Below are 18,604 nucleotides of genomic sequence, written 5' to 3'. Positions count from 1 at the left end.
GATGTGGGAAACCTTCCTTCAAATATCCAGTTAGCTATTACATTGAACAACAGATTACACGTGCTCATAGCACTATTTTAGCTTCCCAGTACTCCCACAAAGTAAAGTTAAGTATGCATAACTCAGAGTAATGAGATGAAACTCCCTGCCAAGTGTGCGAACAAAAGAAGGGCCCTGCAGGATCAGGCCAAAGGCCCATCTAGTCCGAAATGCTGTTTCCGCAGTGGTCAGTCAGGTGCATATGGGAGGCTGACAAGCAGGACATAAGCACAACATCGATCTCAGGACGCAAGGGAGAAACGTGCTAAGAGGAAGGCACGCTTGGCAAATCCACACCGTGATCAACTCCCGCCTGGAAACCAATGTCCCCACTGTGGAAGGATGTGTGGATCCAGAATTGGCCTCCACAGATCGCCAAAGAAGAAGAGACCTATGAGGCATACTGCTTCTGATATTGGAGGTAATAGAACCACTAGCAGCTATTGACAGCCTTATCCTTCATGAATTTGTCTAATCCCCCTTTAAAGTTGGCCATTGGTACATTGGTCCCGGGGAAGCAGATTCCACAGTCTAACTATGCACTGGGTGAAGAAGTACCATTTTTTGTCTGTCCTGAATCTAACACCTGAACAAGGTTCTGGAGCGAATGGTCGCAGACCAGATCCAGGCGCTTTGGGAAGAAACTGATTTTCTGGATCCATTTCAATTGGGGTTTAGGCCCCGTTTTGGCACAGAAACTGCTTTGGTTGTCCTATAGGAGCGAGTCGAGCGAGAGACAAGGGGAACATGTCCCTGTTAATTCTTCTCGGCCCCTCGGCGGCTTTCAATACCATCAACCATGGTATCCTTCTGGAGCGACTGTCCAAACTAGGGGTGGGTGGCACCGCTTTGCGGTGGTTCCAGTCCTACTTGCACAGTTGTTCCCAGAGGGTTTTGCTTGGGGAATGCTTTTCAACCCCATGGAACCATCAATTTGGGGTTCCGCAGGAATCAATCCTATCCCCCATGTTGTTTAACATCCACATGAAACTGCTGGGTGGGGTTATTCGGAAGTTCGGGGTACATTGTCAGCAGTATGCTGATGACACTCAGCTCTATTTCTACTTTAAATCTGCAGGTGAGGCAATGGAAGTGCTGGACCAGTGTCTTGCCTCGGTAATGGACTGGATGAGAGCCAACAAACTGAAACTCAATCCAGATAAGATTGAAGCACTGTTAGTGGGTGGTTTCCTAGACCAGATAGGTGGGAGATTGCCTGCTCTTGATAGGGTTACACTTCCTCTGAAGGAGCAGGTTCGTAGCTTGGGGGTATTCCTAAATCCTTTGTTGTCGCTCCAGTATATGAAGTGAAAGGTCACTTTTTGCTCCTCCTCAGTTGTGTCCCGGGAAGGCCCACTTGACCAGGGAGGAGGCAGGGATTGATGTACGTGCACGGGGAGGGCTTGGGAGGCAGGGTTTCTGGAAGGGGTGGGGCTTTTAGGCTTTTGTGGGAAGTGGCGATCAATATACAGTAAGCCCTCAACTTAGATGGAGGTTACATTCCAGGGATCGCACCTAAAGACAAAATTGTGTATAGTCAAAACAAAACGGGTGCAACAGGGGGTGGGATTGCCAAAGCCTTTTCCCCCATACGCCAGCCCCATTTCCATTTTTATTTAATTTGCCAAGCGTGTAAAGTTGAATGTGCGCAAATTAAATGTGCGTCAATTGCAAGCTTACTATATTCCAAGGTGGGAAGAGACAATCACTTTTCTCCACTGACTTCTTGAAGTTTGCTGAAGGTCAAGGCGGATCACTTAATGAGCAGAGCTTGGGCGGCCATTTGTCATGTCTGCTTTAGTTGAGATTCCTGCATTGCTGGTGGTTGCATTAGATAACCGTCAGGTTCCCTCCCAACTTTACAATTCTATTATTCTATGAAGCAGGAAAAGTCTACATGCAAAAGGTGAAATGAAAGATCAAGGTGTATGAACTCACCATAGGAAATAATACATATTCCCGGAGAAAATCATGAGATTCAAATTGATGGAAGTCTCCAAAATCAGCTGGAGAGGAAAGAGGGAGAGAAAATTAACCCACAAAACACATTAGCTCAGCGCTCCCTGCACATAAAACTCTCAATCTTGAACAGATACAAAAATGTTTAACATGCAGCGAACTGAGATGTCCAATGCAAATATGAGAGCATGGTGTCAAATCTGTGACTTAGAAGGAAAAACCCAATATGCCCTACCAAAGGAAAGACCTTTTCTCACCAAAGGATATTTTATTTTTTTAGTAAAAACAACAACAACCCTTATTTAACTTAAACATGGATTGCTTGATTCCTCCCAATTAAACACTGCCATAGAATCCATTTGGATGAAGAACAGTTTAAAACTATTTTAAACAAACTAAGACAAAACATGCATACATGCCCACAGGACCACAAATGTTATGATTTCATCACTTATTTTTCTAAATTGTTGCAAAAAGGAACCGCTTTGGGTTGTTTCCCAATTAGGATGATGTCATCCTCTTGATCACAGATCACAGATTTGAGGTAGGGTGTGTGGATTCTTTATAACCTGGCTTCCATTTTCAGGAGTGTCCCTCCCTCACCTCTCTTTCTCTTACAGTCACACATACACAGAGAGAAACACCCCCATATTTGTGACCCACCAAGCCAAACACAGTTAACCAGGAGCTTGATAATCTTCCAGATCATTATGTCTTGGAACACATACTATAAGGGGGCTTGCTAAACCCCTTGCAGGTTGGTAAGACAAAGGCGATGGTTTGTGCTCAGCTTATCGCAAATCTCTCCAGGTCAATATGATAGTATGCAAGCCTTCTCTTGTCCTACTCTGAAAAATGGGACAAGGGTGGCGCTGTGGTCTAAATCACCGAGTCTCTTGGGCTTGCTGATCGGAAGGTCAGTGGTTCAAATCCATGCAATGAGATGAGCTCCCATTGCTCTGTCCCAGCTTCTGCCAACCTAGCAGTCTGAAAGCGTAACAGTGCAAGTAGATAAATAGGTACTGCTGAGGCGGGAAGGTAAATGACGTTTCCGTGCACTCTGGTTTCCATCACGGTGTTCCGTTGCACCAGAAGCAGTTTAGCCATGCTGGGCACATGACCCGGAAAGCTGTCTGTGGACAAACACCGGATCCCTCGGTCTGAAAGTGAGATGAGCACCGCAACCCCATAGTTGCCTTTGACTGGATTTAACCATCCAGGGGTCCTTTACCTTTAACCTACTCTGAAAAACAATTAAGTTTTCTGAGCATTTCTGTTGAGAAGCTGGCAGTGGAAGATTCAATGCCTATCCTTTTCTGAGGAGGAGATAATCAGTTGTTGGTCTTAATAAGTTTCTTCGCAAAATGGGGACAGGCAATTCAAGCGGCCATGGAAAAGAGAACTTGCATTTTTAGATTTCTTCCTTTTTTTGAAGTCTCCAGCCCTCCTAGGCGAGATGATGAAAATCCTGCCCGTAAGTCAAAGTTGCAAGGTGAAGTCTAGCAGAAATGTTCTTTCTGTAACATCTTGAAGGTTGCAGAATTCTTTTTCTCATTATTTCCATATCTTTGTAGGAACTTGTGCATAAACTTTTCTTCCAGTCATGAGGCACTGTAGGGCAATGGATTTTAAATTCTGCTTGTGGGTTGCTCTTCAATATGTGCTTACTCTGTTAGGGATGGGAGTGACTGAATAGGACTTTTATGTATCACTTGTATTCCGCACATAACGCCATGCAAATAATTGTATTCATTTTTCAGATGTTTTGGAATTGGGAGAATGAGGGTAGAAGTATTTCCTGAAGGCTATAATACTGTCTGTAAAAGACTCTCCCCCCCCCTACGCTGCTTCATTTTAACAGAGAGAAATATTGCCCAAGAGCTCTTGCTTTCTTTTATTTGAACCAGATCAAACACTGCTGAAAAGGTTCTCAAGATGCTGGAAATTCCCCTCGTAAATTACACTAGTCAAATATTCTTGCAAAGCCTTCAAGACAATTTCACATGATTACTGGGTGCCAAAAATGCTGTTTCATTTCATTTCGCATTAGAAATGTGTGTTTACCTCTAAACTAGAGAACACAAGCAGATAAGAAACTGTGCGTGTAATTCTTTTCATTTTTTAAAAAAATCTGCACACCAACTTTTTAAAACACACACACATCTAAAGGAAGCAGGGGGGAAACTTTTGGAATTCCCTATGTCACTTTTCAATCAAGGACAATGGGGGGACAGGCAGGAACTGTAACTGATTGTATGTTTGTTCCTATATTCAAATTTATTATTATTTTTTTAAAAAATAAGGCCAATAGGTTATGCAGAAAATTAACAATGTGGGCACATAAGGCTTTCTGAATGCCTACAACACTGGAACAATAAAACACATTCTATCTCAGTCCACAGTCAAGCTTTTGGAGCTATGCCCTGAGAAAACACTGGCTTAGTTTGGCTGTAATGAGAAACAATGATTTTCTATTATGAGAATGAGCTGTGGTGAACCTTGGTCTCATGCAGCCATCCTCGCTTCTCCTTCCTTCCACTTCTGATTTTTAAACTAACCACAGTTTCCTATTATGTCCTAACTGTGACTTGTTCAGACAATGATTAATGAGATCAAATCAGAATCTGGAACCACTTTGATCCTGGTTGGCTATCATTAAAATCACAGATTAAACAAACCAGTTTCCCCAGTCAGACATGTTGGGGAACTCTGGTTAGTTTAAAACAGGGATGCCTAACCTGTGGTTCTCCAAATGTTGCTGGACTCTAAAACCCATCAGCCTCGGCCAACAGGACCAATAGCCAGGAATGATGGGGCTTGTAATCTGATAACATCTGGAGGGCCACAACTTAGCCAATCACGATGTAAAACTACTACTCTCCATCCCTGGGTTATGGAACAGAAAAGGGGAAAGAGGAAGCAGAAGTACACTCATTCATTTAGTGGGAAACCATGGTTTACCCACTAAAAGAACTAGACTACTGTTTAGCTAGTCACAATCTATAACAGTAACTGCAGGGTAGGTCTCTGTTTCAAGAGTGGTGCAAGCGGACTCTGATCTTTCTACCCTACCATCTGATGCTGTAGACCAGTGCCTAAGAGCATCAGATAAGGAAGCATGAGTTATGGGTTCAAGACCTGTTCCTAAAATTATTTCCCCCTCTGTTTCAACATTTGTTCACTCTCAATATTTCCAGTGTAACTTCCAGCTAACTGGGATGGGCAGCCACATAATGAGAAAGAGAGAGAGAGAGACAGAGATAACAACAACAACAACAACAACAACAACAACAACATATTATTATTATTATTATTATTATTATTATTATTATTATTATTACCCCGCCCATCTGGCTGGGTTTCCCCAGCCACTCTGGGCGGCTTCCAACAGACATTAAAATACAATAATCTATTAAACATTAAAAGCTTCCCTAAACAGGGCTGCCTTCAGATGTCTTCTAAAAGTCTGGCAGTTGTTGTATTCTTTGACATCTAGTGGGAGGGTTTTCCACAAGGCGGGTGCCACTACCGAGAAGGCCCTCTGCCTGGTTCCCTGTAACTTGGCTTCTCGCAGCAAGGGAACCGCCAGAAGGCCCTCGGCGCTAGAACTCAGTGTCCGGGCAGAACGATGGGGGTGGAGACGCTCCTTCAGGTATACTGGACCGAGGCCGTTTAGGGCTTTAAAGGTCAGCACCAACACTTTGAATTGTGATTGGAAATGTACTGGGAGCCAATGTAGGTCTTTCAAGACCGGTGTTACATGGTCTCGGTGGCCGCTCCCAGTCACCAGTCTAGCCGCCACATTCTGGATTAATTGCAGTTTCCGGGTCACCTTCAAAGGTAGCCCCACGTAAAGCGCATTGCAGAGAGAGAGACAAAGAAAGAGAAAGAGAAAGAGAAAGAGAAAGAGAAAGAGGGAGGGGGAGAGAGAGAGAGAGAGAGAGAGAGAGAGAGAGAGAGAGAGAAATACGTGGCTAGAATGTGCACTTCCAAATTTAAATTACATGTTTCAATCTCATGCAATAGTCCTGAGAATCTCCACCTTAGGAAATGTAGCGAAATAATTTTCTAACACAGTTATGTCAGGAATTATTTCTTGGGGGCTGAATTCCATACGTATACTATTTCCAAATTATTAAGTGGCACTTTTGAAAATGTCAGTCAGTGGCTGTCATCTGAAATACTTTTGAATCAAGCCAGCTACCATGTTGAGCAGCTTGCCATATCGAGTCTAACTGGAACGTATTCCTGTTGCGGTCAAATAAGCAGATGATATGAGAAAGAGAGAGCAGGTGAGTTTGCTGTACCTTGAACCGCCAAGGCAGCTAACTTTATCCCATGTTCCCGTGAAGATCGCAATCGTCCATCAAGAACATCTTTTTTTACCTGTAGGTAATACTGATACCTGTAAACAAGAGATATAGCAAAATGAAACCAACAGTACCTACATTTGGGATTCCCCCCACCCTTCCCCACCCCGAAAGAACAAAGAGATTTCTGGACAATTACGTTCATACCCAAGCATTCTATATGGTTTGTTGTGCATGTGAACCAGAGGGCCATGGAAGAGAAATGCCTGTTCTAAATTCCAGGATTCTCAACTGCATGCAAAGCCTACATAGCAGACTCCTATGCATGTTTACTCAGGCTCCCATGTGGTCAACAGGACTTACTCTTGTCTTTTCCTGCTGTGATATATCAAAATCCAACCAACACAGTGCTCCTCCAGATAGTCTGCTTAATAAGCATTCATCCTGATTTGCTTTCACAAAGACTTGTGTGGAGGTTGTGCCCACTGTTCACTGAGCATTCATTCTAATACATTTGCATGGAACAACGAGCATTCATCGTTCTCCTCCCTGCTCTGTGTTTACAGTGGTACCTTGGTTCTCAAACTTAATACGTTCCGGAAATCCATTCCAAAACCAAAGCGTTCCAAAACCAAGGCGTGCTTTCCCATAGAAAGGAATGCAAAAATGGATTAATCTGTTCCAGACTTTTAAAGACAAACCCTAAAGCAGCAATTTAACATGAATTTTACTATCTAACGAGAACATTGATCCATAAAATGAAAGCAATAAACAATGTACTGTAGTCCCAAATTATTCAATCCTTCAGTAGCTGAACTGGGTTCTACACAGTCACAAAAACAAAACAAAAAAAGAGCCGCAAAAACAAAAATGCAAAATAAATAGCAAAAACAGACAGACCTCAGCGTAACAGTCAAAATGGAAGTGTGGCACTCAAATCAGAAGCGTAACACTCAAAAGGGAACACATTCGGCTTCCGAAAATAGTTCACAAACTGGAACACTTACTTCCGGGTTTGCAGTGTTTGGGTTCCAAGTTGTTTGAGTACCAAAGCGTTTGAGAACCAAGGAACCACTGTATAAATCTTACCACACACACTCTCTGCATTTTCCTGTTACTTTCCTAATCGCAAAAACTCTATTTTCCCCCCTTAACGGATGCTTTAATTATTATTATATAACTGGATGTGTTGTGCCAGGGCAACAGAGGACTTTAATCCACTTTAATGATGCAAATCTAAAATTTCCAGTATGTGCTTGAATCCGTCCCTGAAAATACTGACAGTCTGGAAGCTGCTAATAATAATCTATAAAGATGTGTTGTAAGAAATCAATGGAACTCTCTAATACGTTTTTGAAATAGTTCCTATAGTGTTTTTGCAAGATGTTAGCTATGAGTGTGGAGCATCTGAAAAAATGCCTGCTGAAAAACATTTGTTCATTGAAAGGCAAAGCTGTTCTTCTCCTTCTCCAGGGCCACTAAAAGATAGAGATGCAGGAGCTGGCCGCTAGACAGCACCAAAGTTCCGACCAAGCCTGAATTCTCCAGCTTGTTGCACAGTTGTGACATTATAATTAAGAATGCACTTCAGAGCCTTGCTGAGCACTGGAAAAGGCTGGGGAGTTTTGCTAGATGCTAAATTTCTGAAGGCCTTTGGGGCTTGTCTAAATTAGGTTGCCTGGAAAGAAAAATAAGCCTGGAGTATGTGAACAGAAGACCTTCCGTTAGCAATGATGGTCTAGCAGAGTTTTCCCTGTTTTGACTGTACGTAAAATTGCTGCAAGGTTGCCAACCTCATTTCAACGGGTATGCATGGGAGTGGAAAACAAGTCCAGGCAAAGATGGAATTACAAGATGGTTGTTTCCCTTCAGCAGAAAACGTGAGTTGTAACCTTACGCACCATCAGATGCATATCGTGGCATTTACAATAACAGACTAGAGTTGCACTTAGGGAGTAGAACAGGGCAAATGTTTTAGCCCATCCAGGTGAGAGCAGCAAGGCGGAACCATCTCTTTCTGTCTGAAGCCCTGTCACATTCTTTATCCTCATTACTGTACCATGGAACACATATTTAAACCGCAGCAGCATCCATTAAGCAGGGATGCTTGAAAATGTTGTTCAGTTATTTTTAAGCAAGCCGACCAGCGTAACTCTGTTGCCCTGTTCTGTTCATAGACCATGTCCATGTGACTGATACAATACATGAAAGGGGTTAGAGCAGGCTTCCTCAACCTTGGCCTTCCGGATGTTTTTGGCCTACAACTCCCATGGTCCCTAGCTAGAAGGACCAGTGGTCAGGGATGATGGGAATTGTAGTCTGAAAACACCTGGAGGGCCGAGGTTGAGGAAGCCTGGGTTAGAGTCATTCTAGAACTGCCTTTCTCACCCCTGGAAGTTGGACTACAACTCCCATCATAACTAGCTAGCAGGACCAGTGGTCAGGGATGATGGGAGTTGTAGTCCAACACCATCTGGGGACCCAAGGTTGAGAAAGGCTGCTCTAGAAAGCCATGATTGTGGGATTGTTGTTGTTTTTTTTAAAAAAAGAAGCTCAGGCACCAGAGATGGACCTTGCTGGGTCTCTTCAACTCCACTTTTTAGCTGTTCTCAAGAAAGTATAAAGTAAAAAAGCTGAAAGCATCTGCAGAAACAAACACCATACGGAAACACTCAGTGGAAGATCTTGGTTTGTTGACGTAAGATGGGAGAAACAAAATGGCCTGCACTAATTTCTGTTTCATACCATGGTCTGCATGATGTTTTTTCACCTGTAAGAACTATAACTTCCAACTGATCGATTGAGCAAGTACAAATTGGGTCAAGCTCACACCATTCTATCAGGAGGCGTGTACCACAAAATGTGGTAAAATCAGGCCTTTAGTGTGATGGTACCTTCTGTTGTATATCAGGCAGACGCCTTCTCTATGGTCTTTTCAGTGCTTGCTGAAGATGTTCCTCTTTCAAAAGGTCTTCTAAAAAAATCTTTATCTATGTGCTGTTGCTGTTGCAAACTTCTTTTTCATAATGGTTTATAACTGTTTTTATATGTGCAATTTTTAACTGTTTGCAACTGTTTTATATTATATATAAAGCGGTGCCTCGACTTACAAATTTAATCTGTTCCGAAGGCACCTTCGTAAGTCGAAAAACGCCATTGGAAACGCGATTTCCCATAGGAATGCATTGAAAACGGAAAAATTCGTAAGTCAAAGCAACCCTATCTAAAAATTTGTAAGTCGAAAAATCCCTATCTAAAACCGCCGCGTTTTTCCCCCGTACGTCGAGACATTTGTAAGTGTGCGGCCATTACCCCCATTCGTAAGACGAAAAATTCAGTTGTCGAGTCGTCCGTAAGTCGAGGTGCCACTGTATAAGCTCTTATATTGTAAACTGCTTCAGGATGTCTCATGGGAAGTGATTCATAAGTAAGACGTTTTGAGTGTTTAAACTGATTAAGTTTAGCGACATCTGCATAACATCAAATATATTGTTGATATATCAATGATCTGAATAAAATATACTTTTATTAAGTATATTTTATTTGGATCATTGATATACCAAAAATAATTACAATAGCTTTGAATTAATAACATTACAATAAACTAAAAATAGCATAGGGTTTACACTGCTGAACTTGTTATTCCAGAACATCTAAAAAAAACAACAGCCCACAATTGCTCTATAAATTTATTGGGTTGATTTACACATATTCTGTTATAGTAGGTTAAACTGATCGTCATCACTATGGCCCAGATCTGTTTGATACATTCAAACTCTGTAGCAGGTATGTTCTTATTCCAGTTCTTTCCAATCACTACGTTTGCAGCAGTGGTAAGGTTAGTTTCCACTTCTTGATCATTTCTGAGCAAACGTATTTTAAATACATGCATATTTAAGATACCAAAGGAAGTGTGTGGAGTAAAGAAAGCAATACTCAAGGAAGGAAACAGTTCTCTCCCCCCCCAAAAAAACAACTTAAAAATAAAAACACCTGTATGCTTTTAACTTTCAGCTGAATCCATTAAAATTAGCCTCTGCTGGATAATCAATGGAAGCTTTTGTCGATCAAACAACCATTCCAACTGTCTAAACCAGGGGTAGGCAACCTAAGGCCCGTGGGCCAGATGTGTCCCAATCGCCTTCTCAATCCAGCCCGCGGACGGTCCGGGAATCAGAGTGTTTTTACATGAGTAGAATGTGTCCTTTTATTTAAAATGCACCTCTGGGTTATTTGTGGGGCATAGGAATTCGTTCTTTTTCTTCTTCAAAATATAGTCCGGCCCAAAATATAGTCCACAGACCATGAATCAAACATGGTCTGAGGGATGGTGGACCGGCCCACGGCTGAAAAAGGTTGCTGACCCCTGGTCTAAACCTTGCAGCCTTACTGTGACTGCAGGGTGTTTCATTAGTGCAATCAATTCCACTTGCAAAATGGACCTTTCCTCCCCTCTCTCTGTGTGCACCCCCTGCCTCCCCCAAATCTGCTCCGGAAGGTTGGGGAAAACCCCAGAAAATACGTAGGGTTTAGGGTGGGAGGAAGAGGGCTGGAGTTCTGTTGCACCCGTGTGAATCCTTGCACTGATGGAGCTTGTTACTGGATACAACCCACTGTCTAGATGTCTCCAAGCTATACTTTCAATTGGATGAATTTGAAAAAAAAAAAATTAAAGGAACGTGCTCAATAGCAGCTTATGATATAAAACACGCATCTTGGTTGCCAGCAAGGTACAACTCCTTTTACCATAAATTCCTCTCCATTACGTAATTACTGGATGGACTGGTTAATTAAACAGCCTAGACCTGTTCCCATCTTCCTGGTAATTTCTCAGTGATATGAATGGTTTTTATTTAATTTTATTTTATTAAAAAAATGAAAACGGTGCAGAAGAAATATTGATTCAGTGAACCGTAGAACTGATGAACGTTTTCTTAAAATGTCGCAAGTTTGGGATGACAGGCACCCCAGTCCCTAGCAGCTTAAAGATAGCAGTGAACTGCGAAACAGGAACTGGAGTAGGCTGAGATGTGTGTTTATAAGAGAGGCAGCGTGGTGCAGCAGTGAGAGTGATGGGCTAATACCAGTCCAGAAAGACCCAGGTTCAAATCTCCAGGAAGCCACAAAGCCTACTGGCTAATCTTGGGTCGCTCACTTGCCTTCTGGGTGGAGAAGCATATATGCTGCCCTGAAGCTGTTAAGAGAAAGGCAGGATAAAAACAATAATTGATGAATGGATCAGGTTTAAGGCAGTGCCATGGGGGCAGGAATGCCAGCCTTGGAAAGTGAAACTGATGGATGTGCTCTCGCTTCTACCTGTTTGGCCTATTGCTCACCAAGATAGTAATCCTGTGTCTGCCAACTGGCAGCAGGGTCCCAGACAGGGATCATCCACTACGCATCTTATGGCGTGAAATGGTTGGGGCGATATGTTTTTCTCACCATGCATCTTATGGCGTGAAATGGTTGGGGCAATATTTTTTTTCTCACCATACTTTCGAGATCTCCTCTATTCTTTGATTCCAGGCGCCGTTCTCTCCTTTCCTACGTTGAGGGGGAGAGCGCAGGGTAAGGGTTGGGGAGCTGCCATCACCAACTGGGAAGAAATGTTCTCCCACAAATCTTTTGTCCTCAATCTTTTGTCCTAAGGTTTTGGATGTACTGAAATAATCAGCTTTATTATTTTTTATTGAATTGGTTAGCTGCTTTATTTGGCCCGGGGTAACCTGAAGTGCCTTGCAAACAAACAAAGAGGAAGGCAAGAAAGCTCCCATATAAATACATTAAAACCAAGGCAAAAGAGACACTTAAAATAAATGTATTAAGACTAAATCTTTGGGGTTTTTTTAAAAAAAGGGGGGCAGTAATATAGCATGTGCTTTTGCAACAAAATGGAAGGCATGTCTCAACCCAATCCTTAGTGCTTGCCCTTGAACTCTTGAATTAATTAAAGCAAATTATAGGGAGACAAAGTACACCAAACTCCCTTCACAACCACCTATTAATCAGGGTTAATCCAAAATACCAGGAGATTCAGGACAGCACCAGAAACATGCAGGTTTGGGGTTTTGTTTTGTTTTTTTCAAACATCACACACACATTTCTGGAATAGCCTCCAATTCTTTCAAAGACATTCTTGAGCATACCTCAGCTGAACTAGGACCATAAATTATAGCAAATCCGAAACAAGGTGACAGCAATTAAAAAAGAAGAAGAAGAAGCAAAAAAGCACAGAAGCCCAATAGGATTAACCCAATTTGTCAAGCTTGGAAAGGAATAAGGAAAAGACAATTTAAAAAGAGAAAAGGCAGTTGAAATGAGCGGGGAAGAAAGCAAGAGGGTGGGAGAAAGAGCATGATTTCCTCCCCCCTCCCTTTTTAAAAGTCCCAGCTGAACACCATGTGCTTCTTATAACTAGAGTGCTGAACAGTTTGCACTGGGCATTGGCTACGTCAGTGCTTGCCACTCGAAATAATGGGTTGGAATTCTCAGCACCCTGCTTTCCCCTGCTATGACCACTCTCTTCCCAGGGTCTTGGTCATGGGTAGGCAAACTAAGGGCCGGGGCCAACCCAATCGCCTTCTCAATCCGGCCCGCAGACGGTCCGGGAATCAGTTTGTTTTTACATGAGTAGAGTGTGTCCTTTTATTGAAAATGCATCTCTGGGTTATTTGTGGGGCATAGGAATTCGTTCATTTCCTCCCCCCCCCCCCAAAAAAATATTATAGTCCGGTTCCCCCACAAGGTCTGAGGGACAGCCCACGGCTGAAAAAGGTTGCTGAGCCCTGGTCTTGATCTTTTATTTGTGTTATTTTTAATACAGGAAGAGTCCTGCTGGATCCAGCATGCTGTTCTCATGGTGGCCAAGCAGGTGCCTACAGAAAGCCAAGCACAGCACCCTCCCCACTCAGCTCCCCAGCAGCAACTGGTATAAACAGGCATAGCTGTGTAGTGGACATAATTATATCGCTCGCACAACTAGTTGCCATTGATAGCTTTATCATTCATACACAGCAGCTAAAGGGGGCACAAGAATTATTTAAGAAAGAAATCTCAAATTAGCACTGCACTGCAATGCTTTATATGGGGAACTTGAATTGAAAAGTTTTGGATTCTCACAGTGAAGCGACACATTATCTTCCAGGCTGTAAGCAGTTTGTATAGAAACTGCCATGATAAGCCTCTTTTACAGTCACTCTTACTTGGAGGCAAGTCCCACTGTACTGAACATGACTTACTCCTAAGTAAGTACCTGCATGGGCTTCAGCTGTATTTATGGAGAGATGCCCTTTGCAATCCCGAGCCAATGTGGGTCACCTCTCAAGAGGGGTTATGTAAAAGTGGCATCCTTGTACCCAGCAGCTCGCGCCCAGGTATGTGTTTACAGCTCACTACAGCGCTAAGCTCTGCAGAACCGCCACAGGTCTGGGCAAGCGAATGGAATTCTTTTGTGACTTGTAGGCTCAACGGTGTTGTTAACTAAATCCCAACTTCAGAATCACCTGTGCAACAGGATTGTTTTCAAATTATACATTCGGTTACCCTCCGACGACCCGATTACCTTCAGGGGTGGGTGCGCTGATAATGGAGTCTGCAGGCACTGGGGTGTGGTGTGCCATGACCCCGCTAGAGGAGTCCTCATCAGGGAAGAATCTGGTACGATTCCCTTACAAATCCCTGGGAAGAGGGATTCAGTGGCAAACCACTGTGGGAACTGTAGTTCTGGGAGGGGAACCGGAGCCTCCTAAGAATTCTCGATGCCCTTAACAAACTACAGTTCCCAGGTTTCATTCGGGAAGACGTGATTGTTCAAAGTGATGTCACAGTGCTTTCAAGGTACAGTACGGACATCGCTTTAAAGTAAGCTTGGCAGAAATTCTCCTTCCTTCCTTTCTCCTGCAACGGGGCAGGCAGGGAGAGCATGTGAATGCAATGCTTTGCCTGGGTGTGCATGTAGCACCTATTGCTTAAGGTTCTGTGCAAACCAGTGACATTGTTATCTGACCTGGGCAAAGATAGGGCACTGAGCAAGTCCTTTTACTGTCAGAGGCAAATTGGGTCTGCTCACGGGTGTAGCTTGATGGTCACACTGGAATGCTGCTGTGCCAATAGAGACTGTGGAGAGATTGAACACATCTCATGAAATTTTGAGGATATATTTATATTTCCCCTCAAATTATTCATCAGCCACTCTCCAGTGAATTATTTGAATGCCCTAGCAAAAAGAACAAAGCTGCATTCATTTACGTTAGTTACCCATTCACTGACCTCTCACAGTACATAAATTCCTCACTGTTAACTACATGGGGGGTGGGAGAAAGAGGGGGGAAAGTTAATCATATTCGGATAATTATCTTTCCCCTCCTTGCACAAGTGGGAACTACCATTTATTTTTCTGTGTAGAAGCATCTGCAGAGATGCTTTTCCTATTTTCATCTGAGAAAAATTACATCCCCATTACAGAGAAATCTACAGATTGTAAAACCCAAAAGGTCGGGGCCACTTCAGTTATTTCAAACAAGTCATGCTGAAAATGCCTCGTACAATTAGTCAGTAAGTTGTCTCGTTTTAATTATTGCTTTCATTTTTTTTCGTAACAAAGAGGGTTAATTGAACTCCGCAAGCACTAAGATGCAAGAAAGGCGCAAAGGAAATTGTGTCACACTTTTGAACTCCCATCTTCTTTCAGGCTCGTTTGCATATTACAATGGTTATGCAAATGCAGCTAATTACATTAAGCTCTCCCTCAACAGTTTATACAAGGGATGGCCAGTTCTTGAGTTCATGGGAAGGATCTGCAGCCCTGGCAGAAACCCGGGGTCCATACTTTGTTGCAGAACGCAATTCTCTAATGCACGGGTGTCAAACACAAGGCCCGGGGGCCAAATCCGGCCCGCCAGACCTCGTCATGTGGCCCGCCGAGCGCCCCAGCCAGTGGGACCCACCAGCGGGACCTTGCTGCTGAAGCGCCGCGCCGGCAAAGCGCCGACGAACAGCTGGCGCCGGGGGCGGTAGAAAGGCGGCCGGAGCAGCGCCGCACGGAGAGTCCCGAGCCTCTGCGACGCAGCAGTGCTCTGTAGCACTTTGAATCCTCCTCCTCCTGCCACGGCTCGGCGCCTGGAAACGGCTGCTGCTGCTGCTGCTGCTGCTGAAGCACAGACAAAGCACCCAGCAGCGCCGCGTGGAGGAGGAGGATTCAAAGTGCTACAGAGCACTGCTGCGTCCCAGAGGCTTGGGACTCTCCGCACAGCGCTGCCGGGCACCGACCCGGCAAGCCACCGCCGCCTTCTCCTCCTCTTGCCTCACCTCCTCCTCCTCCTGCTGCAGCTCAGCCTCATGAACGTGAGCTCAGCAGCGACTCAGCCTCACAAACATGCAACTCTGAGGCTTTACACACTTCTCCTAAAACGGACACCCGCTGCCTCATGCTGCACGGGAAATGCTTTTTGCCCCTGGATCCCTTCGCGCTCTTTTCTGGCGCTGAATCAAGGCGGCGACCCCCCCCCTTCCCTTTCTTTCTTCCTCTCTCTCGTTCTTATTCTTTCTTTCCCTCTCCTTCCTTCCTTCTTTATCTCTGTCTTCTCTCCCTCTTTCTTTTTCTTTCCTTCTTTATTCCTTCTTTCCTACTCTTCTTTCTCTCACCTCTTTCCTTCCTCTCTCCCTCCTGCTCCCTCTTTCCATCCTTCCTTCTGTCCTTCCCATCATTCTTCCTCTCCCTCATTCTTATTCTTTCTTTCCCTCTACTTCCTTCCTTCTTTCTCCCTTTCCGTCTTCTCTCCCTCTTTCTTTTTCTTTCCTTCCTTATTTCCTACTCTTCTTTCTCTCCCCTCTTTCCTTCCTTCCTCTCACCCTCCCACTCCCTCTTTTCTTTCTTTCTTCCTTCCTTCCTTCCTTCCTTCCTCCCTCCCCTCCCCTCCCCTCCCTCTCCCTCTCCTCAGAAACATAGGATGCTGCTTTATACTTCTGGCCCTTAAACCCTGGAACCAGGTGAGCAGCTCCACTGAGTCAACCTCAGCCAGTCCCTTTGGTGAAGGGTGGTGGCTCACTGGCAGAACATCTGTCCTGCATGCAGAAGGACCCCAGCATCTCCAGGTACTAGTAGCTCTGCAAAGGTCCTGCATGAAACCCTAGCGAGCCTCCACCACCCAGTGCAGTTACCAAAAATCATTTTTCAATAAATTGTACAATAATTGTACATTTGAATATCTACTTGCCATTATTCTGACTATGTTTCTGCTTTCAGAGCTAGTTATTACATACATCATTACAAAAAAACAGTAATAATTGAATGCCGTGACAATAATTTATGATAATAAAGAGTGGACACATAGTCCTACAGATACAACCGGCCCTTTGAGGGTGACCAAACTGCTGATGCGGCCCCCGATGAATTTGAGTTTGACACCCCTGCTCTAATGGATCATCAACCTCTAAATTCAAACTGATGCTGTCTAAACAGTAATGGATTCACAATTCTGGGGCTTAGGCAGCATAAGAGTCATCAATGGGATGGAATGGTGGCCGAGGAATGCAATACGTGGTTCCAATTTAAATATAAAGCAGCCAAGAGGGGGTAGTTTTCAGATACAAGAGTGAACTTCAAGATGCAAAGGGTGCTAAGCGGGGTATGAATGCGAAGAATAAGGTCCCCACATGTAGTGGGACTCCCCACCCCATCCCAGCCCTGTGTGCCCCCTAAACCTGTTCTGGGATTTCTCCCCAACCCTCCAGGGGCAATTTCAGGGGCATATAGGCAGAGAAGAGGGGGAGGTAGTCCGATTGCACAAGCGGACCTCGTTCACGCACACAACTTAGTTAAGAACATATGAAAAGGCTGCTGGATCAGGCCATCTAGGCCAGCATCCTGTTCTCACAGTGGCCAACCAATAACCCAAACAGCCTGACCGAATAAAGCAAGCATGAATATTTTTCTTCAGCAGGGGAAGGGTTAAGTGGCCTATAAATTATTAAATAAAATTAATAAAACATAGAAATAAGTATTACCCTATCTTTACATACCGCTGCCACCTGACACAGGGAAGGGCTGTAGCTCAGTGGTGGAACACCTGCTAATAATAATAATAATAATAATAATAATAATAATAATAATAATAATTTATTTATACCCCGCCCATCTGACTGGGTTTCCCCAGCCACTCTGGGCGGCTTCCAACCGAATATTAAAAACAGTACAGCATCAAACATTAAAAACTTCCCTAAACAGGGCCGCCTTCAGTTGTCTTCTAAAAGTAAAATAGTTGCTTATTGCCTTGACATCTGCTGGGAGGGCGTTCCACAGGGCGGGTGCCACTACCGAGAAGGCCCTCTGTCTGGTTCCTTCACAGGGCCGACCCAAGACATCTGGGCATCTGTGGCGAACTGCAAAATGGCGTCCCCACCCCATCAGGAAAGAAAAGGCAAATGAAATATGTACACCAGGAACAAGGGGTGAGGAGAAATCAAATCAACCTTACATGACGGTTGAAGGCTGCTGTGCGGTGAAAGAGGCCTGCTCTGAATCAAGCCGGGTGGATGCAGACTCCAGAGAGTAGCCCCCACCATTTTCTCCCTAAGGATGGGCTGAACTGAACAGAAGTGGGCTGCAATATCACATTTTTATGCTGCACTAGCTGGCCCGGCCACGCATTGCTGTGGGTTTTTGTGTTAAATGGACCTTTTCCTGTTCAATTGACCTTCAGAGTCTCCCTTCAGAGTCCCCTCACCTGCCCTGTCCCAACCCTGACTCCCCTACTGTAAGTTTAAAAAATAAGACTACCCCACCCACGCGTGTTCCTGAAAATGTCCCCACGGCCCACTGCTTTGGCTGACTCAGGGTCCTACCTCCCCCCCCCATGGCTATGTGTTCCCCCCTCCCTTTGTTGTGCCTCATCCCTGTGACCCCCCCCCCCAGTTGTGAAAGCCCCATATTCTGTTTGTTTTTGCCTGTGGCCTACTGGGCAATGGTGAGGCCTACTCAGTTTTCCCTGCTTGGCAATGCTGCGGCCTATTGAAAAAGCTGGGTCTTGTTGCTGCAAAAGGACTGTTTTCAGTTCGTTGCTGTGGAATTTTCTGATGCCATCTGGCGGCGCAGCTTTGGAGGCGGCAGGGTGTGATCTGCCTTTCTATTGGATGCTGCTGGAGTTTTCAGAGCTTCTGGTGGTGACGTCTAATTTGGGCGCCACTTTTTGTGTTTAATCATTATTTTAGGTGTGAAAGGTGTGGTTTTTTGGGAAAAAATTTAATGCCAGATCCCTCCCTGATGGGCATGGAACGTTGTGGCCAAATTTGTTACATTA

The 18,604-nt window shown here is 44.3% G+C and overlaps 1 protein-coding gene across 2 annotated transcripts in view; it reads right to left on the bottom strand.

Moving 5' to 3' along the window:
- PTPN14 (protein tyrosine phosphatase non-receptor type 14) overlaps positions 1–18,604 on the bottom strand; it is a 117,262-nt gene that overhangs the window by 41,463 nt on the left and 57,195 nt on the right. For both annotated transcript variants that reach the window (XM_035111317.3, XM_035111318.3), the window contains exons 4-5: positions 6,306–6,403; positions 1,978–2,045 (exon numbers count right to left, since the gene is read on the bottom strand). In XM_035111317.3, coding sequence (XP_034967208.3) covers positions 1,978–2,045; positions 6,306–6,403 — 166 coding nt within the window. The remainder of the gene's footprint in view (positions 1–1,977; positions 2,046–6,305; positions 6,404–18,604) is intronic.

The sequence above is a fragment of the Zootoca vivipara genome, chromosome 3, assembly GCF_965207765.1.
Source record: "Zootoca vivipara chromosome 3, rZooViv2.hap1.1, whole genome shotgun sequence".
Taxonomy (NCBI): domain Eukaryota; kingdom Metazoa; phylum Chordata; class Lepidosauria; order Squamata; family Lacertidae; genus Zootoca; species Zootoca vivipara.
This window is presented reverse-complemented; position numbering and strand designations above follow the sequence as displayed.